Below are 25,156 nucleotides of genomic sequence, written 5' to 3'. Positions count from 1 at the left end.
AGCTCATTACGCCGTCAACATGCAAGATCTCGGCACTTGTATCCGGTTAGAGCAGTATTGCGGGCAGCAGCAGGCATAAGGATTGGACAGGACATGATCCATCTCGAACCCGAGATATTTGCCGGGCTTCTATAGCTTCTTACAACTACCTACATATACATGTATATATATATCAAGTAACAATACAGGCAATCAATAGCATTTTTTTTTCTTGCTCTGTACCTCAACTCGGTATTCGCACTTGATTAATATCATCATCATGCACTCCAGCCTCTTTTTCACAATTTCAACATTGATTGCTTCAGTGGCGACTGGCGACGTCATAAACCCCAGAGGCGAAAGTCCTTTCACAACGGTTAAGGACAATCGCCTCGTGTATCAGTTCCCCAATGGGACAACGATCGAAAACATTGCCGTCCGCTCCAGTGGAAGTCTCCTCGTCACCTTGAGTAGCCAGCCTGAGCTATATGAAGTCGATCCATTCAACCCAGAGAGTCCAAAGCTGGTCCATCACTTCTCTGGGTACCTAGCTCTTGTAGGCATAACAGAAGTGTCTCCAGATGTTTTCACACTCATTGCAAGCAACTTCTCCGCGGGAACTGCTGTCTCTCCAGGGTCGTGGGCGGTCTGGCAGGTGGCTTTTGACGACGAGCAGACCGAAATCTCAAAGATTACCGACCTTCCTGGAGTTCAGTTTCCGAATGGCATGACTACCCTAGAAACCACCCCCAATACTGTCCTTATTGCCGATTCAGCTGCGGGTGTCGTCTACAGTGTAAACACGCACACTGGAGAACACCAGGTGGTGCTTGAGGACGAAACATTTAAGGCTGCGCCGGGATCTCCGCAACCTATCGGCGTCAACGGAATCCGATATCTCGACCCTTACGTCTATTACGAAAACTCCTTTGGTCCTCTCTTCGGACGCGTGCCCGTCAACGGATCTGGATGCGCCGTCGGAGACTACGAGACGATTCTTACAGGAATTATCGGTGACGACTTTGCAATTACGCCCCAAGCAGCATATATCGCTGGCAACCCAACGAACGTGGTCACCGAGGTGAAGCTAGACGGCGAAAGCAAAGTTATCGCTGGAAACATCAACTCAAGCCTCGTTGCGGGAGCTACTTCAGCCCACTTTGGCAGGACGGCTCAAGATAGTAATGTACTTTACGTTACCACCACCGGCACCGTCAATGCAACGTTTACTGAAGGTGGAAAGATTGTGGCTTTGGATATTGAATGAGGTAACTGCTGGCTTGAGCGGATGTTCAGTTCAAGGGATGTTGTAGATTTTTCTTTTCTTTTTTAGGGGGTCTTTATGTTGGTCATTTCACTGATTCGATAGCGACGGGGACAAGGGATTGACAAGATTCAATGGCCACGACGTCGGTAAAAGTGACTGGCTCATGATAGATCCCTGTTCAATAATATAGACTATACAAACAACTGAGATAAAATTGGAATGATCCTTACTTCGATTAAAAGATGAGACTGATAATCCCGCAATAGCTGCCAACCGTGCTGCAAAGGAGATCGAAAGGTTATCGTATTTCTAATGGCTTGCAACAACAACTACCTCTTTCTATACCGCGATGCCTTATGATATGAAACCTTCCATCAAAAACATCTCTCATAACAAAGAGAGGCGTATATGGAAACTTTTCTTCTGAGCAATACCATTTTATCTGGAACATCGTGTTCACGCTTTGTGTTGTTCTTCGCTATTTCTTCTTGCCCCACTACGCGTAGTAGACCGCATCGACCGCAAACATCGACCCTCGGGTGAAGTTAAAATTGCTGTGAATCATCATTGACCAATGTAAACTCTCCGAAATGGAAGATTATGATTCGTTGTAAAGAGTGGGACGATAATCCAGAGTTCATCGATATATTGTATAAACTTTATATACAATTTTATAGAATACTATCTACAGTAAATGTTTGCTTCTCTCAACGGCTCAACTATCAAGTCAACTCCAACTGTTTAGTGGTATCTGCTGATAGCATTCAGATACGCCTGGCCCGACTGGGACAGAGATCCATCACTCTTCACGGGAGGCCAAGCAGTTCCCAAGCCGAGACCATCAGTGTATGCGTACGCAAGAATATGCGGGTTGGCCTCAAACAAATCTACAATATCGCTGATCCACTGGTTGATCTGGTTCTGATCCGTGCAAGGCGTAAAGTTGTTTTGGTCAAAGACGCAGGCAAACTCCGTCACCCAGATCGGCTTCTGATATGTGTTCCAGTAGTAGTCAATGTCGGCTTGCACGCCCGCCATGTCTGGCTTGAAGATGTGAATAGAGGTAAAGTCCCAGCTTCTGGCGAGCGACTGCTGGTTGAACTGCTTGAGCCACGACTCGTCTTTCTGGCGACACATGGCTGGGCTGCCGAGCAGAGCTCCCTTCTGGCCCATAGGAGCAATCAAGCTATTCCACAGGCTGACTCCTCTGTTAACGTCGATGTCTGCGGAGATGTCGGCTCCAGAGCAGTCCGGCTCATTGAATCCCATAACGTAGGCTGGCGTGGTAGTGAGCTGTTGAAACTGCTGCAGTCTCTGGGCGTCGTGCGGCCCGTTGTTGCCACCACCCCAAAGCATAGAGACGGGAACAAGGCCCGCGCCTTTGGGGCTTGAGGGAGCTGGTGTCCAGTCGTGCCACCAACTTAAGTGATCTTTCCAGAAAGCCAGAGCAGTGTCACCCGCAGATCCAGCCTTTCGACCGTTGGGAGTCAAGGGATGCTGGGCCATGACGGCAGCGGAGGCCCCCAGCCAGAGAACGTAACTCTTCAGAGACATTGTGTGTTGTATGTCCTAATTGTAAACTGGAGTGTTTTGGTCAATATTGTCTCCCAAAAGTTTACAAGGTGCATATTGTTTCGACGAGACAAATGGCTTACTTATATAATAATATGCGATCACGAGTGCCGGACCTCGCGGCAGTAAGCTGACAACTACGTAAAAGTACGAGATGCAAGTAATGCTAGCATAGGCAGCAGTTCTCGATCCGGCAGTTGTATTCCCAATTGCATGGATTAAAGAAACTAATCACCTCGTAATTCGATGTTTGAACACACCCACTTTGCACTTGGCGACAGAGTGTAAAGGGGTAAGAGGTAAGAAACGAAAAAGCATAATTGAGAATACAATGTCAGCATTCTAAAAAGAGATACATCTCAACACCAACAAAAGCTTTTAGTGACTTAATCAGTGAGAACACTCTTAGCCTTATTGATGAAACATGATTCAGCATGATGTTATTCGCACATACCGGCAATTCGTATAAAGAAAACTGGAACCCCCGGTCTTCGCTCTCGTCCGATGAAGAGAGCCATTGGCCCACCTTCATCTGTATCTGACATGTTCATGTCAATAAGGACCTGAGAAGTGGAGAGTCGGCGTTTTTGTATAAACCCGGCGCCCATCATCTACAAGTTGAACCGGGGGGCTAAAGCCGACCGCCAGTTGACATGTTTCTCGATCAAAGCGCAATGTGGGAAACGTCAAGTGCCGTCGTTTTAGGAGCTAGAAATACAAGGCGGATGTGCTGTACAAACGCGTGTACGATCAACATGGAACTCAGGGGCCGTCAGCACGGGTCCATTTTCTTGGCGTTACCATAAAGAGAAGCTTGTTTTTAGAGATCGGCATTCGGTCCGAATGACTTGCTCATGTAAGAACAATACTAAGCGGACAAGCAGAGCGCAGTTGCGTGACGGTTTAAAGGTTCTGTATGCTTTAAGAGTCCCAAACAACTTCATCAACAGTGTCTTGACACAACTATGTGATCCCAGTACGCGTGAATAATGTCAGTGTTGGAGTATGAGCCAAATACAAGTCTCGCATGAAGATTTCTAGTACTTGTATCGAATAAACAATGCGATCGACAGTTCAAGCCTACACTCCGCGGCTGCTTCGGGCCTTTCCAGCATTGTCGTATATGCGAAAGCCGTTGATGAGTTTCTGTATTTACTAGAGCCCGTTTGAAGAAGATCGACAACTGTTGATCGACACTCAAGGAACCATCTTGGCAGCTTGTTAGTTGTCTCTCAAGTAGTATAAAAACATGTAAAAGTCAACAGTTTTGAGAAGCTCTTCAGGCCATCTCTTGTCTCTTTTAGACACTTGATACAATTGTCCTTCCTCAAGATGCTGTCCGCAATTGCTTTCTCGATGCTTTTGGCTTCTGCCAATGCTTGGACTCCCCAGTCCAATGCAAAGGGTTAGTAAACTCTCAACCAGCCACTGAACAACAGCTCACATAGCATCAAACACAGTCTTCAGCCGAGACACGAAAAACGTTATGAGATGGCTTCCCGGCAGCGACAAGATTCGCGGTGTCAACCTCGGTTCTCAGTTCATCATTGAACCATGGATGGCCTCTGATGAGTTCTCCAGCATGGGCTGCGGTGGTCTCAACGATGAGTGGTCTTGTGTCCAAAAGCTTGGCCAAGACGCCGCCGATGCCGCGTTCCAGAAACACTGGGACACTTGGATCACGCAGGATGACATTAGCCAGATCAAGAGTCTGGGTCTCAACACGGTCCGCATCCCCGTTGGCTTCTGGATCCGTGAAGATCTTGTCCAAGAAGGAGAGTTCTTTCCGCGTGGAGGCATCCAATACCTCGACCGTCTGGTTGGTTGGTGCAACGATGCCGGCATCTATGTCATTATGGATCTTCACGGAGGTCCAGGAGCGCAGTTTCCGAACCAGCAATATACCGGCCATGTAAGTAAAAAGTCCCAACCATTATGTCGGCTCTTGTCATCTCTAGCTAACAACGTTGTTACCAGGGAGTCTCTCAGCCAGGGTTCTACACCCAAGACAACTACGGACGAGCAGCCGACTTCCTGGAGTGGATGACCGAGCGTATCCATACCAACGCAACCTATGCTTCCGTCGGTATGCTTGAAGTCATCAACGAACCTGTTCACTCTGGCGACTACCCCAGCCAGGCGGCCGACATGGTTAATACCTACTATCCTCTTGCCTGGAACCGAATCCGTGACACTGAGAGCCGCCTGGGTGTTTCTGATGACAAGCGTCTCCACATCCAATTCATGGTTCGTAGCCCTTCTTCGTACCAGCAATCTCTTATCTTTGACTACCATCTTTCTACACAAAATTAAGAAACTGACATAAAATAACGAACAGGACGCCTCCTGGGGCTCCGGTGACCCAACCAGTGCCCTCCCCAGCACCGACTTTGCCGCCTTCGACGACCACCGTTACCTCAAATGGGACACCAGCGTCACTGCCACCAAAGACGGCTATATCAATGCCGCCTGCAGTGACCAACGCCAGGCTGATGCCATCATCGGCGAGTGGTCCATCTCCGTTGCCGATTCTGTCCAGGATAACTCCGAGCTCGGTATTCGTGACCGCACCGACCAGGCTGGCTGGTACCAGCAATTCTGGGCCGCCCAGGTACAGGCCTTTGAGAAATCTGCCGGCTGGGTCTTTTGGACATGGAAATGTAACTGGATAGCAGGTTATGATGACTGGAGGTGGTGTTATCAAAGCGCGGTTGCTGCTGGAGCTATTCCAAAGGATGCTGGCAGTGCGGCGAGTCTCAGCCCTTGCTAAGGGGGTTGAAGGATATGTTTGTCTTATATCTACTATATCTACTCTTAATGTAGGTTTAACTGTCATATAGCAACTTCCTGTGAGTAAACGTATATAAAAGAAAGTAAATAAATGGTTGAAGAATTTGTATTGGCCTGATATCTGTGTTGGTCTGAAAGCCTGAGCATACGTGACTTCACGAACCAAGAAGCGCAACCAATTCAACCAATCCCAATATCGAATGATCAAATTTGCATCAATTAAATGAAGTACTAATCTCCATTCTCGCAAATCCACCTATATCTATTCCAGTTTTCCGTCTTTCCATCATCGCAACCAATTCTCCTCCCTCACTCCGCAAGACAGGCGATGAGACTAGCCGAAGTCGTGAAGAGAGCAAAATAACAAGCCGTTCTCTCCGAGAACTGTTTTAGTTATGGTACTCTTCGCAGAATTGGCACCTGTCGTTATTTCCTTTTTCAACTACCCGTGGGCAGCCGCAGATACACGCGCAGACATGCATTTTGATACGTTGAAGGTTGAAAGAGTGAAAGTAGTGAAAGCGTTTTGTAACCACAAGGGGTATGAGCTTTGAGAGCTTTTGTTTTTGAAGGAGCACGTGCTGTTTTTGTCGTTGTAATTCTTGAGCTCCAATAATGGTTTCGTGAACACATATATATAGATCTAACACATATCTGAGTCAAGCCAAGTCGACCTTATTCTTGGCATACATTCAGCAACTAATAACAAATGTTTGTCAAAGTCATTGGATTGTTCTAGACTATCAACTACGTTATAAAAAAAAGGACAAAGGCCAACCATCCATGCGGCATTCCGCGACCTGGCCAGCCAGTGTCAGTGATTCGCTGCTCCTTGCCCAGTGCGTCTTTGCATAACTGCAATCTGAGAATCCAACTACATAACACTTTCATAATGATTAAAAGCATCCTACATTACGACGCGGAAATCTCACGTCAAAAGCCCACGTTGCGTAGCGCACATTCTGCAGCGCATCACAACAACGCCGCATTCCTAGCAGCATCTTGGCAAAACCAACCGTGCCGTTCCACAACGACAAACGTGTTTCTTTCCTCTTCCCCTCATGAACCTTCATTTCGCACAATACTCTCACTACCCAAAACCGCATACCAAAAGATATTTCGTTGTGCCTTGACCTCACTATCGCGTTTCGCTTTCTCGGAAAGCTGGGGTCCCTGAAGATCTTGGAGGAAGCGTCCAACAAAGCTACCGACGAACGGCTTGGCGTACAGATTGTAAATCATCTGGGACTCTAGACTCCTCTGCCCAGGCGGCTCAGTCGTCGCAAAGAAACGCAGCGCAAGGGCCATGGGGAAGAGGCCCGAAGCGCCCTGCATGGCACCCGCAGAAGGCCCGTACAAAAGGGGAACCGCGTGCGCGATTTTGCGAGCAAAAGTTCCTGGGTTAAGCATCCTTACCCGCGGGACTTCTTCGCACAGTCCCGGCGCACTGGATGTTTCTTCTGGAGAGGTGGTTGGGGTCGACACGGGAGCGGACGAAGCTGGCGAGGCGCTGAGAGACGGGACAGAGTCGGTTCCTGGGCTGGCAGACGCCGCGGCATAAGCCATGTTCATCATCCCAAGGGTGCTATACAGTATCAGGCGAGCACCCCAGTACACGCTCGAAAGATAAACGAGCGAGAATTCCGTGTCGTCCTTGGGCTCGGGCAGAGGAGAGCCGACAACGTTGTAATCGAACTGGTGAAGATCGGCCCCCATTTCCTGTTCCCAAATATCCAGGCTGTTTGAAATGTGTTCGCAGTTCAACATGGCAATCTGACGGAGCTCGTCGGCACGATCTGGGTCTTGGCAGGCGCGGAGGTTGTCGTAGCTGACCAGCATGAACGGGATGTCCTCCATGATGTCCATCAACTTGTCTTTGACAGACTTGGGAATGGTGCGCCATGGAACGGTGCGCCATTCGGGTGAATGGAGTGGTGATTGGGTTCGCCTTCCAATACACAACATGACCTGTTATAAGTTTAGCTGTGGCTCCTACTAAGAGAGAGGGGGTTGAGTTCATACCACGAGAACTCGTCCATCCACATAGAGCTGGTGCGCTTGTCCAGTAGTAAAGGATTCTGGTCCTCTAGCTAAGAAGAGAGATAATTGGCCTTCGATATGAGCACGCCAGTCAGGTGCGCTTCCGAAAAATAACTGTAGGCCATGTGGTTAGTTTTCACCATACTATCTCTTCATGTAGAATCCCTACCTCGTATGATTGCAATATCCTCGCAGCCACAAGGACGCCATCGTTTTTGGATCGCCTCGCATCTTTCAGCCCCTTGACCATTTCGTGGATAGCTCGGTTGTAAGCTTCGAGACCCTGGAGAGTGAGTTGGCTGTACTGGGCAACCTTGTTATTCCGATCCTGAACACCCATAAATCCCGCGCTCATCGCCAGAGCCGCATATCGGATAGCGGGTTCTCTGTTGTAATACTCGTCAACGGCTGCCACCCACCCATTGGTCGAGATAGCAGAGGCCTTGGGAGATAGTAAGTGGCCATAAGGAAGGGACATGGAGATGAGCATGCCGAAGAAGAGGTTCTCTCTGGCGGATCGAGCGAGCGAGTCGTGGAGTGCAACGGCGGTGCTGTTGCTGTTACTTTTGTTGGTCTTGGTGGTATAAATCACACTCCATGGCCTCTGTTGACCAGCAGCGGCCTTTCCCTGAGGCGGATGCGGCTTGACCTTGCCGTCATCTCCGTCTGGCGTGGTGTTGACCCAGACGAGGTCCCGCCCATAGCCTTCGCATGTCAAGCCAGACCGTATACATTGGTGGCACGAGGGAACGTTTTTGTCGCACTGTTTCGCCGGTCAGCAATGCGGATCAAACAAGATCACGTAACATGAAAGGGATCTCTCTCCGTGAGAAAGACCGTGTTGATTGTGGAAGCTTCTTGGTGACTTACACCCTTCTTTCGCCGTCGACAAGTGACGCAGCCCTTAGATCTGCCAGGGACTCCCACCATCTTGTCACTTTCTGGTTCTGTTGATAATACCGCTTAGAAAATGACAAGTCACGATAAGTACTCCGTAAATTATGTCTCAAGCTCAAGCGGCTCGGTACGCTCCACCTCCTTGATCGATGCTTAAGCGCGCGGGGTCGTTGTCAGATAAAGTTTGTTGTAAGTCGTCGCTTATTGCTGAATAGTCTCGAGTCTTTGGTGAGAAGCTTGAATGAGTCTTCTTCTTAGTTGTCGCGACACAGTCGAGATGCGCTCTACAATAGCTTATGAATGCAAGTCCAGGGAGCAACTCGACAGACTGTGCGATCTCCCGCCACTAGTTAAACGGCGTTGGTATGTGATAAAACACCGGCCGTCTCCTGCGCCACCACGCACAAATTTAGAGTTGCGTATCCGTTCAAGGTTCCCAGCCGTTGCCGCAGGAAAAAGCCCTGGATGGTGATCGTGTATGTAGAGGCAACGTGGACATGAATGCTCAATTGTTTCCCCCACAGTAAGCCAGCCCCTCATCAAATCGCCTCTCTCTCGATCGCCGGCGATCAAAACCGATCGAGGATCTCGGATAATCTTTTGGGTTTGTCCCTTCCGGGGCTTGTGTGTTTCAAAGACGATGTCTAGCCGGGTCGCTCCGCTTACTCGGGTCAGAATATCCAGTCAGGAACAGCAGTTGTGTCGTTTTGGTTACGATTTGTTACGGGCGCCGAAGGTTTTCGCTGATGGAGACAAATGAGTCCCCCAACATGTTCTCCGAAACCCTGCTGGAGATGGTCCAGATAGATATACAGTAACTGATACTACATGGTCGAGCTCCTGTGGACCCCAAGCTTTAGACTACGACAGAGCAGGGTTATGCCGGGTCATGCTAGCACATAAGCATGAGGACAGACAAATGGCTTGCGAAATGTGTCAGTCGCCAGGTCGGGGGGGGCCAATCAGTGTTACGTCCCATATCGTCCGCCTCCGATGCCACGCCGCCGAAACAGGGATCTGGAGTACCGGCACGGTTATTTCAAGGCCCCCAATCCCAGAAGATTGAGGCCTTTGCACACCTGGACCACTACCGTGTGTGCATTAGTGGGCTCGGTCTCTGCAAGCCACGCATCAGAATCGCAGGTCCAGGTTCGTTCCATGAACGCGGGGATGCTACCGTACCGTCCAGTAGAGTTCCATCATGTTAGGTACAGTATAATAGATTGTCCACGGATGCCAGGCTTTCGGCCAAGTCTCGACTGAACTGGGCTGCTCTCGGAATCCCACAAAGATGTCATCCTTCCTTGCCAACCCTCCAATACGAGGACGAGGAGCTTAGCCATGCGACGGGCTCCTCTGCGTGTATTCATCCGAGGCTCGAGAGGGGTCAGCGGAAGGATCTCAGACAACACAACTGGGTTGCGGATTTAGATGGCGCCACAGGCCATCTGGGCTAGTTATCCCCATTCGTCGTTTGCAAGGATACACTGCGTCAACGGCGTGCTTTTGGCCGACGGCTTGCTTCAACGCTGCTGACGCGCCACATCTTGGGACTTGGACTGCCGACTTGGAGATGGCATCACTGGGGAGCTAAGGTAGCAAGACAAGACGCTTGATCGCGGAGTGGCCCTGTCCACCTTGGGTAGTGCCGAAACCGCCACATTTTAACGTACGATTCTGGCAGTCCGTTTGTTTACCTTGACTCGGACGGGTCGCTTGGGCTACCTTAGTTACTCCTGTCCCATGAACCATGAGGCCTTGCTACTCCATGGACTATTTTACCGGGAGGCTAGGCAGAACGTCCTGCAGGTGGACGAAACAGGCTGCGCGCCTTTCCAATCTCGATGAGGCCTTGCAGAACCCGCCGGTTTAGTCTTTGAGATTTAAATGACGGATATCGGGAGTGAGAATCGAGGCCGAGTCAGTGGCGCTGTAAGCGATCCACAACCAACGTGTAGGTACCTGTTGGGAGCAGCTAACACTGAACCTGTGCAAGCTCAAGCTCGGCGACGATAGTTGGACCGCGTGGTGGCAGAGCTTTTGCTTTGCTTTTTTGCCTTGTTGGTGGTTGAACCAGACTATTGGCTTGATTTCTAATTTCTAACCTTGGCCGATGGAGAGGAGGCGGAGATCTGCGCAATTCGCAAGTCCGCTTACCAGGTCCATCCATACCTTGGCAACTTGGGTCTTTCACAGGCTCAGTTCGGAGTAAGCAGTAGAGCGTCCCACACCGAGAGGTGCCATGAGGAGACTACCAGTTTGTACTACTTTAGTTCGCCGGTCAAGTCAAGGAAATAGTAGCAGTAGTAGATTGTGACATCCGGGCCGTTTAATTGCGAAAAGGGTTCATTCAAGATGCTAGCATACTCAAATATTCTTCAGCACGTGAATGTACCAAATATAGATAGTTGCAATTACAGTTGCTCCGGAGAGCCGGCAAAGTCTATCTCCAACGCACGTCATGGTGTTGAGTATTTCGCAAGAGTAGCCTCATCTTAGTGGGAGCCAAGCCGGAACATATTGCCAACCGAACTGGCAGATTCCTCATCCCATCCGTTCAACCGTTCATCCATCCATCTCCGCAGTTGAAGAAAAAGAAGGTTATCGCCACTTTCGAGTTACATGTACCCAGTCCTATTAAGGTCCTACTCGGTACGAAATATACTGCAGGGTAACAATAAGTCAGTTATCGAGGCATCAATCACGGACAAAGACTTCCGATCTCCTAAATCGGAGTACCAGCTACCTGTCTCTCGGCTCCGCCTCTATGGGACCAGAGGTAGTGGTTCAAATTAGGGGCCAGTCACTGGTATTAGTGCCAGGCCTGTTCTAGAAGCCGCTGAACCACCATAATGAGATTGCACCCCGGAACAACTCTTTTCCGATATCAAGCAAAGCTCGAAACTTCAGAGGCGATGCAGCGCAATTTGGCCACAGCGATCACTTCATCAGGCCAAGTCTACCTTTGCGCTTTTCTGTCGCAAAATTAACCATCGCTATCAGCCGCCAACATGTCCTGGAGGAGTCAAGGCATCACGGGCTCGAACAACATCCCGCTGGGGAAATCGCGGCGCTTCGGCGGCGAAGAGGAAGAGGATGGCTTTGTCGAGGAACGCGATCTCAAACGGGGCCGCGATCCTGAACCACGAAGCGAAGCCGATGGCCCTCGCCGCCGCAAGAAGCGCAATCGTTGGGGCGACGCGTCCGAGAACAAGGCTGCCGGTCTTATGGGGCTCCCGACCGCCATTCTCTCGTCCATGACGAGCGAGCAGCTCGAGGCATACACTCTGCATCTTCGTATCGAGGAAATCAGCCAGAAGCTTCGCATCGACGACGTCGTCCCCGCAGATGGTGACCGGTATGTTCCCTCTAATTCACCACAGCCTCTCTTCAAGCACACAGACAAGGCACTAACGCTGTTACACCACAGATCCCCTTCGCCACCACCCCAGTACGACAACCATGGTCGACGTATCAACACCCGAGAATATCGCTATCGCAAGCGCCTCGAGGACGAGCGCCACAAGCTGGTCGAAAAGGCCATGAAGACCATTCCCAACTACCACCCGCCCCAGGATTACCGCAGGCCGACAAAGACCCAGGAGAAAGTCTACGTGCCTGTTAACGACTACCCGGAGATTAACTTCAGTATGATTGCTAACCCTTTAACCCTAACCACTAACTCCCCCTTTCTTTCCTTCAACTTGGACTATGATCAGACCCTCGCTACTATGCCGATATGTGGTGTTGTAGGGGGCTCTGGTTTCTTCCGTCGATTGATTGTGCCTGTCTAATCCTAAAGTCTTTCCGATGTTTCTTTCTAAATTCAGTTACTAACACATAGCTCTCCCCCAAAGTTGGTTTACTTATCGGACCCCGTGGTAATACACTAAAGAAGATGGAGAATGACTCTGGAGCCAAGATTGCCATTCGTGGCAAGGGCTCCGTCAAGGAGGGCAAGGGTCGCTCTGATGCAGCTCACTCCAGTAACCAGGAGGAAGATCTTCACTGTTTGATCATGGCAGATACCGAAGAAAAGGTCAACAAGGCGAAGCAGCTCATCCACAACGTTATCGAAACCGTGAGTCTCTCCCCCTCCACGTCGATCATGTCAATGCCCTTTGATGTTAATACCCCGCTGCAGGCAGCTTCCATTCCTGAAGGCCAAAACGAACTCAAGCGTAACCAGCTTCGAGAACTTGCGGCCCTCAACGGAACTCTTCGAGATGACGAGAACCAAGCCTGTCAGAACTGTGGTAAGATTGGACATCGCAAATACGATTGTCCCGAGCGACAGAACTACACCGCCAGCATCATCTGCCGAGTCTGTGGCAATGCCGGCCATATGGCTAGAGATTGTCCGGACCGCCAGAGAGGTGCCAATTGGCGCAACGATGCGGGTGGTGCTCGACCTGCAGGTAGGATCGGAGGTGGCGATGCTGTTGATCGTGAAATGGAGGTATGTAGATATCCATTTCCCCCGGAATGTCATTCAGTTATTAACGCCGCTTTTCAGCAACTCATGCAAGAACTTGGCGGCGGCTCTGGAGCTGCCCCAGCGCAGATCGAGGCCGGCCCAAGCAGCAACAACTACAATGGAAACAGCGAAGCGAAGCCATGGCAACGAGGACCTACTGGTGGACCCGCGCCCTGGAGATCCCGCAACCAAGACTCTAATGACGGAGGCAACGGCGGAAGCTCTGCGGCTCCTTGGGCACGCGATCGCAATCGCGGCCACGAGAATAGCAACGGCAACGGTCACGGCGGCGAAAACAACTACTATGGACAACAGAACTATGGCTCTTCATCTGGAGGAGCGGCTCCGTGGCACCAACAGGCTCACCAAGCACCGCAGCACCAGGCTCCTGGAATGGGTGGGTATCCCAACTACGCCGCTGCGTACGGTGCCTATGGCGCTGCACCTGGTATGGGTGCGCCTCCTGGTCTCCCCCAAGCGGGTGCTGCCGGTCTATCTGCTCCCCCAGGTCTTGGTCCTCTCAACGCTCTCATCCAGCAGTACTCAGGATCAGCACCGCCGCCTCCTCCTCCTTCTGGAGATGCTCCTCCTCCTCCTCCGAGCGATCAGCCCCCTCCGCCTCCTCCCCCTGGCGCGTAATCATTGGTCACGTAACTTGGGCCAGCTGCCCTTACTCAAACATACTCAGCAGACTGTAATAGGGAACAAGTAACATGAAGTCTTACTTACAGGATTTATTCGACGGATAGTGTTCAGTTCGGGGTTCAAAAACGAGAAAGAAAGCCCAAATTACGTTGGTCCGGATTTTGGGATTTTCACACTACCTCATTTCTAGGCTGTTATCATGGCTTCGTAGTAGGCTTCTTTTCATGTTTGTCCGTTTGGGGAAGCAGACTAATCGCACAGGCTCTTTATCTTCTTTTTTGAAACTTAACTCTATAAATGTAACAAGTGTAGCTGTATCCAATAATGTCCTGTTTTAGAACTTGATAGGACCCGTTAAGTCTTGTGTAACGCGTTGAACCCAAGTAAAAAATGACTAGTATCATGTAGTAGACGTGGGCATGATGTGGCGGCCATGGCATATCCTTGACTGGACTTGGAACTGCGCGTATCTTTAAGACAACGTGGTATATTCATCTCGTTTCAAGCCTAGAGGGACTCTTCCAGAGGAGTGTCTATAGCAGCTCAAGGTTACGTCCCTATTCTATACCTGGAATAATACATCTTCTCACATCTCTACAATTTGAATTATTTGGATGCCAGAGGTGTCATTGAAGAGGGGTTCTGCCCTCTAAACGGCCCCGGACAAACCTTAAGTTGAAACAGCAATACGAGATTTACATTGAATAAGGTTGTACGGAAACGCCACTGCCGGTCTCACATTGGAGAAGAGGGAGTCTCTAGATGGTTATATGAAAGAAATCATGGGACACAAGTAGCGTGGAGATTCAGGGGATACTGACGAGAGTAAGACAGGAAGACAGGAGTATCTAGTCGCGGGTCAAAATATGATACAGGCATAGCATTATTACTGGCTATATGATTGCAAAGTGATGCAACGGATGATCGAGATACTAGTCATGGCCAACATCATATGCTTAGGTGGACAGAGGCGGGCAGTATTTCGATCGTACAAGCAAGTTCGAATTCGGAGCGGACACTAGCTGCTGGATACACCCGGAAGCGTGTAGAAGGAGAAATTGCAGTTGCTGCTAGGAGGAGTTCCTTCAGACAAACTTTCAACCTTCCTCTGTTTGCGTGGCGATGTAGTAAATCATTGGTATAGATAGTAGATAATGCTATTCGAGACGAGAGACATATGGTGGAATAGGGGATTGGATTAAGTCATGCTCATTCGGATGTACTGTCAAAAAAGGGGGAGACGTTAACAAGAGCAAGAAGTGGATTTCGAGAAACCGAAGGAGACCTACGAACAACCTAACAATGAAGAAGTTATCAACATCTGCTATTTGTGTATCAGTAGTTGGATTTTGCTTGATCCGCGTCAGGAGACAGCAGGAGCACTCTTCTTGATTTAGACAGTCTATACATCTGGAGAGCTTCTTGGAGAGCAACATGGCTTGAACATTTGTTGTGAGCTAGACCTGAGCTATGCGTGGGAGGCCTCGCCTTGGCTGGCCTAGCCACAACAGTATCATGGACACGATATCTGTGGCCTTTGAATAATCATGTAAAGAGGTATGGGGAATTTAGATTGGGCTTTGTTCGGAGAACTTGGAAGCGGTTGTATTTTGCGAGGATACAATGACTCGATGGCAGATATCAGGAGAAATTGCTGCGTTAGGTTATGGCAACACAGCCCACCCACTACAAGAAGTCCTCTGCATCTCGCTATGATGCTGAATCCCACAGCCACAGACAAGCCTACTGGAGAGCCAAGACAGAGTGCTGGGCAGCAACTCCATACCCAGTAGTTCAAAGTGCCCCTAAAGAGACCAATGGACATATTCCCCCCTTCTCCTTGAAAGGAAATATCTCCTTACATGGCGTGAGCGTCTACGAAGTTGTATTTGCTAATATCTTGCCTAATGAACTGGAAAATAGTGCAGTCGTGTTTCACTCCTTGCCCCGACGAAGAAGTAATTACAAGTGATGCCAGGGATTCTGTTCGTCTATTCATGAGCCACTCTGTAGAGTTACTTTGCCCTGCATGTGGTTCTCCTCGGAGGCCTCAAGCAACACAGCCAGCACCTACCAACGGCGGGAAATTAGACAAAGGCCATCTGCGTCTGCAGGAGGGCTGGGCGTTTCTTTGTACAACCCCCGGCTGCGTGTGGTTGGCACCTTTGCGCGGACTCCGTGCATTCGAAAGACGACGTTTTGTCTCTCCACAACATCACACCCACAACAGCGAATTATATCAGATAATCAACTGGTATTACGCAATGCTACGATCCTTTTGTTCTTCTTCCAGCAAAGCCTCTACTACGAGCATCTTCCCGTGCATTACCTAAAGCCAAGAGCCCATTGCCGCCTCGGCAAGACTCCGATATGCCCGACCTAGGGCTACAGCAACATTCCGAGACCGTTTGACGTCGAGCTTCTGGTTGGTCGGCGACAAAGGGACTAGGGGGCTTGGCTGGGCTGGGCTCGGCAAGCTCGGCAGGGCGCCAGGCCGACTGGCATTAGCTTGGGGGGGCTTGTTAGCGCTGCGACTCAATATTAGTAGAGAACCTCGATGGCGGGATCCGGGATTCAGAAGAGCGGTTCTGACGTTAGTTTTGCGGACTTGGACGACGATCCATCGTGATTTGGCCTGAGCTGAGCGCCTCGGTTCCCGGAGCATCCGCGGGATTTTGGAGGAAAGGGCATAGCAAAAGATCGGAAGAGATCGATCAGAGTTGCTATGTCATGAACAGATAACAGAATTTTTGCCCAGGCGTGTGCTGCGTGCGACTCGTATGAACGGAGCAGCCAAGCAGTGCAGTAATACTCAAACGGAGTACGGATACAGTAGCGCAGAAAAGCTTGGGAAGAAGCACAGCCATGTGGTCAGCCGAGCCTTGGTCGGGCGGTGTGGTGTCTGTCCTTATTTCTCATTTGCCAGCTCAGCCTCGGGTGGGCATGCGGTTGGTGGGATTTGCATCTTGGCTGACGGAGGATTTGATTATGATTAGAGAGAAAAAGAAAGAAAGGGGAATTATGTCTCGTGTGCTGTGTTGGGAGGGACAAAGTGGAAGGTCGCGAGGTTTCAGGGAGGGAGAAACAGATGTGAGAGAGGCCTCTTGTTTTTTCTGCGCTCCGGTAATCTACTACCTATACGGGATCCTATCTAGAACCCTAGCTAGGAACTGACATATCTTTTTGCCTCGATTCATTGCAAAACCCGGACACTTGGCGGAATCAATTTCCGGGCTGTCGATGCTCGATTTGTCAAAATCTCGAATCCGCCCATGTCATGTTCGGACCCTCGAATCGGCGACCCGTCTTGGGCAGCAAACGGGCGACAGCTTTCTGGGGCCAAAAGGTGGCGCCTCCTCCGCCCACGCGATAGATTCCACACGCCTGTGCGGTGCCTGCAGGGATTTTGCTGCCCTTTCAGGCAATGGGCACGGGCAGATGGGGAGTGAAACGCCAATCTGCTCACAGGGTTTCATCCTGGGCGTTTCTGTCCTGTCTGCTGCTGACCCGCGGATCTGTGCGTACGAGCACTGCAACTGCACTGCACAGTGCAGCGTTGCGCTGGCCATGGTCCAACAGCAGCAGCTTTTTGCTGTTTCTCTTTCGTGCAGATCCGTCACATCGTGGCTTCAGAGTGCCGAGTGGTTGGCTGCTGAGACACAATCAACCCCGTCCTTGAACTTGTCCTTCTAACAGAGTTCAGGCACACACGCCCAAGGGGCGCCGGAGTTGGACGCTAAACCGGCGGCCAGATAGCTAAAATCTACGGGTTCTACGGGCTCCGTACCCAGGCTGCTTGCTGTGAGGAATTATCCAAGATGGGCAAAAACCGCGGCAAAGAGATCGCAGAATGATGCTCTAGCTCCGGCTCAGTGGCTCCCCTCGACCGTTGCCTTGTGCTCCCTTGTGCTCCCATGGCACCGCCTCGCTCCTTCAACGGGGACCACATGCCATCTCCCTCACCGGGTCTCAGTTTTGTCACAGCGTCACAGCGTCACAGTGCAAAAGCCCGCCAAGGAACGATGTGAAGCGGCTGGTCCCTTGGCAAGCCCTTGGTATGGCGGTTCCATTGGCGGCTGGAGGCGACTCAAATTTCACATGTGTGCCATTGGCGGCGGCCGCCCGCAACCCTAATTTCCCCTTGCCAGAGCTGTGTTTGTGTGTTGTGTAGTGTTGGCCATGGGCAATGGACTGGGACTGGACAAGGACGGACAATGACATGATGGCGCCGGAGAGGCACGGGAAGCCAAATAAGCGCCATCCGGACTATTTGACGCTCATGGTCGATAACGCTTGCAAGCCACCAGGCAGGGCAGGGCAGTGCGAGCACATTCGCGCAAACCTACCGCCTCTCTTGGCCTGACGCAGAGCGATGGAGCCCTGGCGCGGATCGACTTGTTACTCTGTTCGGATCCGCATGATGCACGGAGGGTGCTGCCAAAAGTGAGATGATCTAGCGGAGAGCGACTAGCACGTTGTGGAGGGCCACAAACATCGACTAAGCCACCGCAATGGGTTCCTCGAAAGGGCTGGTAAGAAAAGGTGCCGTGCTAATAATACTTTTTGGTACCTTGGGTCGATTCACAGAAGGAATAAATCTCCGCAGGGTCCCTCTTTGATCCCGTCATCGGGTGTTGTTTTGTTCTCGGCGTTCATGCCACTAGAAGGTCTAAGCTGACATTTTTCATCTTGGCCATAATTTTGCTTCGTTCTTCTGTTTGCTCACTCTCCCGTCTTCGCCCGAGCTAGCCGTTTGCTGTTCTTTGTCCTCTCTTCCTGTTGCTTTGAGCTTATCTGAGGAAATTCCTTCCGCATATTACTCCTACTATTTAAGACTCTGCTAGATTACATCTTTGGATATCCAAAACACCACTTTCAACTTTAATCATGAGCCGTTTGGCGGTTCTGCTCGCTGCGGCGGCTGTCCTGGCGCCGGCCGGGGCTTCTGCAGGTACGAATCTAGTCATTAGATGCTATTGAATCCAGGAGGGAAAAAAAAATAAGAGAACGGATCTACGGGCTCTGCTTTTGAATAAATCTCAGCTGTAATGAGTGTCCATTGCTGGGAATTTAGTCAATGGATACTCGCCGTCTTCTCATTCCATCCGCCCGGCTTGAGAACAAATCAAGATACACGAATCACACATGGAATATGAAGGACATGAAGCTAACATACATTTTCCCTCTCAGTACCTCCTGACAACATCCGCTATCGCGATTTCCAAGAGTTCCCCCGGTCTCTCGAGGGCCGAGCTACCGATCAGTCACCCAAGGGCTATGCACCCTCCCCAGTCGATTGCCCCAGCACTCGTCCCCAGATTCGCATCGGCTCCGAGCTGAGTCCCCAGGAGAGGGAATGGCTTCCTCGGAGACGCAATGCGACCATTGCGCCCATCCGTGCCTTCCTGAATCGAGTCTCCATCCCTGGCTTCAACAGCGACAGGTATCTGGCCAATGTTGAAAAGGACAGCAGGGCGTTGCCCAACATCGGCCTGGCCGTTTCTGGAGGTGGCTACCGAGCCATGTTGAACGGAGCCGGAGCCATTGCCGCCTGGGATTCTCGGTCACCTGGTAGTAACGACACAGGTGCTCTGGGCGGTTTGCTACAGAGTGCAACCTATCTCTCCGGCCTGTCTGGAGGTGGCTGGCTGGTTGGCAGCATCTACACCAACAACTTCACCACTATTCAGGATGCTCTCAACTCGGATACCATCTGGCAGACACAAAACAACATTCTGAAAGGTAGGTCGAGTTAAAGAGAACTTTGAACAAAAGCCGAATCACATAGACTAACATGAAACTCCAGGACCTGAGCAGTATAGCTTGGTAGGCTACTACAATGAAATCTTTGACGACGTTGATGCCAAGGACGATGCTGGCTACGACCGTTCCATCACCGATTACTGGGGTCGCATGTTGTCGTATCAGCTTGTCGATGCCACGAATGGCGGCCCTGGCTTCACATTCTCTTCCATTGCCGATGACCCCGACTTTAAGAACGCCCAAACGCCTCTCCCTTTCCTTGTTGCAGATGGTCGTGCACCGGGCCAGGTCATCATCTCCAACAACTCTACCGTCTTCGACATTAACCCTTGGGAGATGGGCTCATCTGACCCAACCCTTAATGGTTACGTGCCACTCAAGTACGCCGGCTCCAAATTCGCCAATGGCTCCTTACCCAGGAACGAGAGCTGCATGGTTGGCTTTGACAACGTCGGCTACATAATGGGCACTTCTAGTACTCTCTTCAACCAGATTATCCTCTATCTCCAGGACGGCAATAGCACTCTTGTTCCCAAGGGAATTCCCAATTTTGTCATCAAGATCGTCAGTGGTATCTTGACTGTGCTTGGCAACGATAACAACGACATTGCGGACTGGACACCCAACCCCTTCAAGGGCTGGAACCCAGAGAACAACCCCGGCGCTGGCAGCACCCGACTGACGTTGGTTGATGGTGGTGAGGATCTGCAGAATATCCCCTACCACCCTCACCTCCTGCAGGAGCGCAAGGTCGACGTCGTCTTCTCCGTCGACTCATCGGCCGATACCGACAACGCCTGGCCTAATGGTGCCTCTCCCATTGCCACGTACGAGCGTGCCATTGACAAGATCTCCAACGGCACCGGATTCCCCTACGTCCCTGGCCATAACACGTTCCTCAACCTTGGCTTCAACACCAAGCCCGTCTTCTTTGGCTGCAACTCCACCAACGTGACGAGCGAATCGCCCTTGATCGTCTACATACCCAACTACCCCTACCAATTCAACTCCAACATTTCCACCTTCACGATGTCGTACGAGCTGGACGAGCGTAACGCCGTTGTCACCAACGGCTGGGACGTCGTCACCCAAGGCAACTCGACGCGCGACTCCAACTGGCCCGTGTGCGTCGGCTGCGCCATGCTGTCCCGCAGCTTCGAGCGCACCAGAACCCCCGTGCCAGATGCCTGCAACAAGTGCTTCCAGCAGTACTGCTGGAACGGCACGCTCGCGGAGCAGGAACCGGCGGAGTACAACCCGTCCTTGTTCGGTACGCCTATTAAGATTGAGAGCATGGGCACGAGATCGGCTGGCAGTGCGACGATGATGACGGCGTTGGCGGCGGTGGTGTGTGCAGTTTTGCTCATGTAAAGCTGGGCTTCTACATTTTTTAAGGATAATTCTCTTTTTCTCTTCTGGGTGATATGGATAGGGATAGGATATAACTCGCCATAGCGACAGCGTGTATAGAATCATGACCATTTCTTTTTTTTTAATCTTCACGATTTTTCATCTCACGTATTTTCTTGGTTGCAATATTTGTTTGCAAACATGTGAACTATTCCCTTGCCATACTACCTTGCAAACTCTTAAATTTCGTCTTGAGGCGGCTGTCAAGACCCAATCTAATGCAATGCTTCCACTTTCATGATCACCATGCTTCATACAATAGAAATGGATCTCTCTAATACTTTTTGACGTAAACTTCATTGACATTTTTGCTGGCCTTATGCGTACAGCTGGTATATACAAATTTCATCCATACAATCTTATGCACTCAAAATTTCCATTTTTCTTTCGCACCCAATCTCCCCACTTAAGCAAGAATAACGTCCTTGCCAGTCTTTGCGCTCTCCAAAACACCCTCAATAATCCTCAGCACATCCCGCGACTGCTCAGCCTTGACAGGGATATCTTCAGCCTTGCCGCTCTGCAGGGCCTTGGCAAACTCGCTAAAGAAAGTACGGTACGTCTCGGGAGCGAGCTCGGGGACAGGCACCTGGCTAGACTTGCCGGTAGCCTCGTCGACGGCAGTCAATGTGCTGCGGTCGGTGCTCTCAATGCCGTAGCCGGAGTCGGTGGGCTTGCCGCCGGCGCGCAGGTAGTCCTCCTGGGGGTCGAGGTGGAACTTTCGGAAGCTGCCCTTTGTGCCGCGGACCCAGTAGCGCAGCTGGTCGACCTCTGCGCTGAGGGCGCTGATGTTGACGTTGACGAGCAGGCCGTCCGGGTATGTCAGCTGAGCGACGACGGCGTCCGGGGTCTCGAACTCGGGGCGGCCCTCGCGCTGGTTGAGCAGGCGGCCGTGGACGGACTGGGGAAGGCCGAAGAGCACGTAGGCCTGGTCGATGAGGTGGGTTCCCAGGTCGAACAGCGCGCTGCCGCCCTTGGAGATGCCCAGCTGGCCCTTCCAGTTGGTCGGGGCGTCGGCGCGGTAGCGGTCGAAGTGGGTGTTGAACTCAAGGACACGACCGAGGGCGCCCGTCTGGATGAGGTGCTTGGCCAGCAGGAAATCAGCGTCCCAGCGGCGGTTCTGGTACACGCAGATGAGCTTGCCAGCGGACTTTGCAATGTCGGCGAGCTTCTGGGCCTCGGCGGAGGTGGGGACGAAGGGCTTCTCGGTCAGGACGTGCTTGCCGGACTCGAGGGCCTTCTTGGTGAGGTCGAAGTGGTTGTCGGGCGGGGTGGTGACGACAATGACATCGACGTCGGCGTCGGCGATGAGGTCGTCGGAGGAAGTGTAGTGCTTGAGGTCAGGGTAGTCGGCGGGGGCGGAGTCGTTGGCCTTGGGGGAGCGCTGGACGATGGAGTGCAGCTTGAGGCCGGGGGTTGTGGTGATGAAGGGGATGTGGAAGACTTTGGCGGAGAGGCTGGAGGAGGAGAGCTTGTTAGTTTGATTATTTGGTTGATGGTTGGTTGTCAATTGGAGTTGCTGTGTAACTTACCCGTAGCCGACGACACCGACGTTGAAGGTCTTGCTAGCCATTGTGTTGGTTGTGGTGATGATGGTGTTGTTGTTGTTAAGAAGAATGAAAAATACGAGAAGAGATGGGTATAGATTGAATTGGAGCTTGGAAAAGAAGCGAAGCTCCAAAGGGATATTTATACTCTGTCAATTTGCATCTATACGTAACTCATCCACCCAATTGCGAATCATTATTAATGCAGATGTCCCAAATTCGCCATCCAGCAATTACCTATTAACTCTATCGTGACTACCTAAACAATCATCATGCCATAAGCTGTAATGCAAAACAGAAACGGCAAGAAGCAACGGTGAGCCCATTTACCAAAATATGGCAACTCTTGCCGCACTGAGGCTTTTGGCTCAGCGCAGGCAAGTCCATCCGTGACCCCTCTGAACCCCTCCTTCCCCACCTCCTGCCCACTTTGCATGAGTCGCCAGCAGATGACGTCGGTTTATTTGGGCAAAAAATCGGGGATTGTTCCATGGTGGGCTTAGCGGGGGCTCTGCGCAATAAGCATAGTGCAGAGGTTATTGGGCAAGTTTTCATCTGGGAAATGGAGAATTAAAAGGGGATTCATCGGAGTAATTATATTTAGCAGAGGCGAAAGAGCTGGGCGGTGGCACTTGAGCGGAAACTAGTTGACTAGATATTTTGGTAGTGGAGAATGATGGTGTGGCAGAGGCAATGGAACTTCTAACGCCCTTCTAGTTGGCTACACTTGGGACTACTGTATCAAGCCATCATCAACTTACAAATTACAGATATTTGCCTTGTAATTTATTATTAGTACTTATGATGTTGTTCCCACAAAGACTACCAAAACTGCGGCATATGTCGCTGTAGATACCATTGTGTCCGTGTTAGATGCCCTCAGAACTAGTGACAGAACCACCGCAAACAGCAACACTGCAACTGACACCGTAACCAAACTCTTTGTTAATGTGACCTCAGGCAATCTCATAATCAACATCGGTACCACAAGCGCCGCACCGCCAATAAACGCAACGATAAACCGTGCCAACTTGTCCACAAACCCCGAGACTTCAACAGGCGGCTGGCCCTCAAGGAACTCTGGTGTCCGTCGCTGTATCTCTCTCTTGGTATATGTCAGAGACTTTGGTAGGACAGCTTTGAGAATATCGCGAAGTGGGTCGCTGGCTAGCATCGAGGTGTCCGGCAGTCGACGGTAAGTTCCTGGGTCTTCGGATAGGTTTCCCACTTCGGCAAATGCTTGCTCAATGTCGAGGCGCTGGTTTCGGGCTTGAGATCCGGTGATGGGGATTAGTGTGTTGAGGTACTCGTAGTCGCGGATGGCGTTGGCTGCCGTATAGTTTAATCTTGGTAGTTCAATTAATGATACAACTAAGGAACGTGAACATCTTACTATAGTCGTGAAGAAGTTTCGTCAATTCTTCACTCTTAGTTTTTGACAACTGCTTGGTTTCCGAGGATAGCTTCTTTATTTTTGCGAGTTCAATTTGTAACTGGATGATGTTGAGTCTTTGCAGACCTCGGAACATTATAAAGTGAGGCTCTTCTGCCCCTGTGCTCAATGTGTATTGGAAGAGACGCTGCTCATAGTTCATATCTCCGGTGATTACCCCGTCAGCTTTAGGAGCCGCCATCGCGCGAATGTGGCAAGATGGACTCAACAACACTTCTAGAGTTCAAAATCGGACACAAGAACGTAGAAACGTATTCAACAACTCTACGAAAGGCTAAATAGACCAATCGCTAGTCTTTTGCGACTATATGCCAGTGATCAGGCCCACAACACCATTCGAGCACGGTGCTGCAATGCAGGATTGATTGCCGGGCCTCAGCCTCATCTGAAGTGAGGCTATGCGATCCGTAGGCTTACTGAGAAATCGTCTTTGTTTTTGCTTGCAAGGGTGCCCAAATTGACGCCTAAGGCTTATATATACCGCATAGCCGATAGTATTACAGCTGGTTCATTCTAATGCAACACAGGACGTCAGCAGCTAAACCGAATAGTCGCATAACAAGCATTCAAGTGCCTGTAACTAATACTTTCAGAGTACAGGCGGCAGTTGGCGCTAATATTCAGTTCAACGGCTGACCGAATACGTGTATTCTTAAACTTGACAAATCTCTAGCACCATTCAACCACGGTTCCTTAACTGCCACTCTCAATGCCTCCACAGCGCAAAACGCTTCATGTGAGCGGATCTACAGAGTCCATCGGCGCCTTGGATATCCTGGCGCAGATCAAAGTCGACTTCTACGAGAGCAAATCCATTCTCCAAGAAACCTCCCGATCGAGAGGGTCTTTCTTTTCAGCGTTCACCGCAAGCCGCTCCAAGTCTGGCGACGGCGCTAAAAACTTAGAGAAGACGATTTCTGATATAATAGTCAAGTTGAACAATTTAACTGCCAGGACAGATATTCCTCTGAATCGTCTGCCCAATGGTTAGTGTGCCATATTGTGTCACTAAACTGTGCGCTACATGCTGATAAGAGGGGAAAATTAAAGCAATCATTTCTATGCGTCAGATTGAGAAAAAGCTTCGCGACAACATCATTGCGGAATTAAAGGCCGGGATGATTAATAAGAAGTATATAGTAGACTACGGGGAGCTTTCTAAGCAAGCGTTGTCAATCTGCGCCGAAGCTACAGATATTTATGAAACTGCGTGAGGAAGAACTGAGTATGTAGGCAGTTCAATAGTTATCTTGCCCCTATATATCCAAGCTGCTGCGAAAGAGCTATTGATTGGCGTTATTAAACTAATTATCATA

General features: G+C 50.6%; 8 protein-coding genes across 8 annotated transcripts; 4 read left to right on the top strand and 4 right to left on the bottom strand.

The window, feature by feature from the left end:
- Positions 1 to 259: 259 nt before the first annotated feature.
- T069G_09983 (uncharacterized protein) lies at positions 260 to 1,246 on the top strand (the record flags this gene model as incomplete). Its single annotated transcript, XM_056177193.1, has 1 exon — positions 260 to 1,246. One exon carries the CDS (start codon positions 260 to 262, stop codon positions 1,244 to 1,246), a length of 987 nt encoding a protein of 328 aa, XP_056025671.1.
- Positions 1,247 to 1,987: 741 nt separating this feature from the next.
- Positions 1,988 to 2,800, bottom strand: T069G_09982 (glycosyl hydrolase catalytic core domain-containing protein; the record flags this gene model as incomplete). Its single annotated transcript, XM_056177192.1, has 1 exon — positions 1,988 to 2,800. The coding sequence occupies one exon, from the start codon at positions 2,798 to 2,800 to the stop codon at positions 1,988 to 1,990; it is 813 nt and encodes a 270-aa protein (XP_056025670.1).
- Positions 2,801 to 4,150: 1,350 nt separating this feature from the next.
- T069G_09981 (cellulase (glycosyl hydrolase family 5) domain-containing protein) lies at positions 4,151 to 5,588 on the top strand (the record flags this gene model as incomplete). The annotated part of the gene is made up of 4 exons (XM_056177191.1): positions 4,151 to 4,223; positions 4,279 to 4,730; positions 4,796 to 5,065; positions 5,157 to 5,588. The coding sequence occupies 4 exons, from the start codon at positions 4,151 to 4,153 to the stop codon at positions 5,586 to 5,588; spliced, it is 1,227 nt and encodes a 408-aa protein (XP_056025669.1).
- Positions 5,589 to 6,667: 1,079 nt separating this feature from the next.
- On the bottom strand, positions 6,668 to 8,578 carry T069G_09980 (fungal specific transcription factor domain-containing protein; the record flags this gene model as incomplete). Its single annotated transcript, XM_056177190.1, has 4 exons — positions 6,668 to 7,576; positions 7,631 to 7,762; positions 7,818 to 8,411; positions 8,519 to 8,578. The coding sequence occupies 4 exons, from the start codon at positions 8,576 to 8,578 to the stop codon at positions 6,668 to 6,670; spliced, it is 1,695 nt and encodes a 564-aa protein (XP_056025668.1).
- Positions 8,579 to 11,556: 2,978 nt separating this feature from the next.
- T069G_09979 (splicing factor 1 helix-hairpin domain-containing protein) lies at positions 11,557 to 13,661 on the top strand (the record flags this gene model as incomplete). Its single annotated transcript, XM_056177189.1, has 6 exons — positions 11,557 to 11,903; positions 11,976 to 12,193; positions 12,403 to 12,626; positions 12,690 to 13,004; positions 13,062 to 13,470; positions 13,531 to 13,661. 6 exons carry the CDS (start codon positions 11,557 to 11,559, stop codon positions 13,659 to 13,661), a joined length of 1,644 nt encoding a protein of 547 aa, XP_056025667.1.
- Positions 13,662 to 18,554: 4,893 nt separating this feature from the next.
- On the top strand, positions 18,555 to 20,801 carry T069G_09978 (lysophospholipase catalytic domain-containing protein; the record flags this gene model as incomplete). Its single annotated transcript, XM_056177188.1, has 3 exons — positions 18,555 to 18,618; positions 18,858 to 19,409; positions 19,474 to 20,801. 3 exons carry the CDS (start codon positions 18,555 to 18,557, stop codon positions 20,799 to 20,801), a joined length of 1,944 nt encoding a protein of 647 aa, XP_056025666.1.
- Positions 20,802 to 21,246: 445 nt separating this feature from the next.
- On the bottom strand, positions 21,247 to 22,413 carry T069G_09977 (oxidoreductase family, NAD-binding rossmann fold domain-containing protein; the record flags this gene model as incomplete). The annotated part of the gene is made up of 2 exons (XM_056177187.1): positions 21,247 to 22,297; positions 22,373 to 22,413. 2 exons carry the CDS (start codon positions 22,411 to 22,413, stop codon positions 21,247 to 21,249), a joined length of 1,092 nt encoding a protein of 363 aa, XP_056025665.1.
- A 773-nt stretch (positions 22,414 to 23,186) lies between these two features.
- T069G_09976 (uncharacterized protein) lies at positions 23,187 to 24,021 on the bottom strand (the record flags this gene model as incomplete). The annotated part of the gene is made up of 3 exons (XM_056177186.1): positions 23,187 to 23,272; positions 23,327 to 23,716; positions 23,781 to 24,021. 3 exons carry the CDS (start codon positions 24,019 to 24,021, stop codon positions 23,187 to 23,189), a joined length of 717 nt encoding a protein of 238 aa, XP_056025664.1.
- Between the last annotated feature and the right edge of the window lie 1,135 nt (positions 24,022 to 25,156).

This window comes from Trichoderma breve, chromosome 6 (assembly GCF_028502605.1).
Source record: "Trichoderma breve strain T069 chromosome 6, whole genome shotgun sequence".
NCBI classification, from domain to species: Eukaryota; Fungi; Ascomycota; class Sordariomycetes; order Hypocreales; family Hypocreaceae; genus Trichoderma; species Trichoderma breve.
This window is presented reverse-complemented; position numbering and strand designations above follow the sequence as displayed.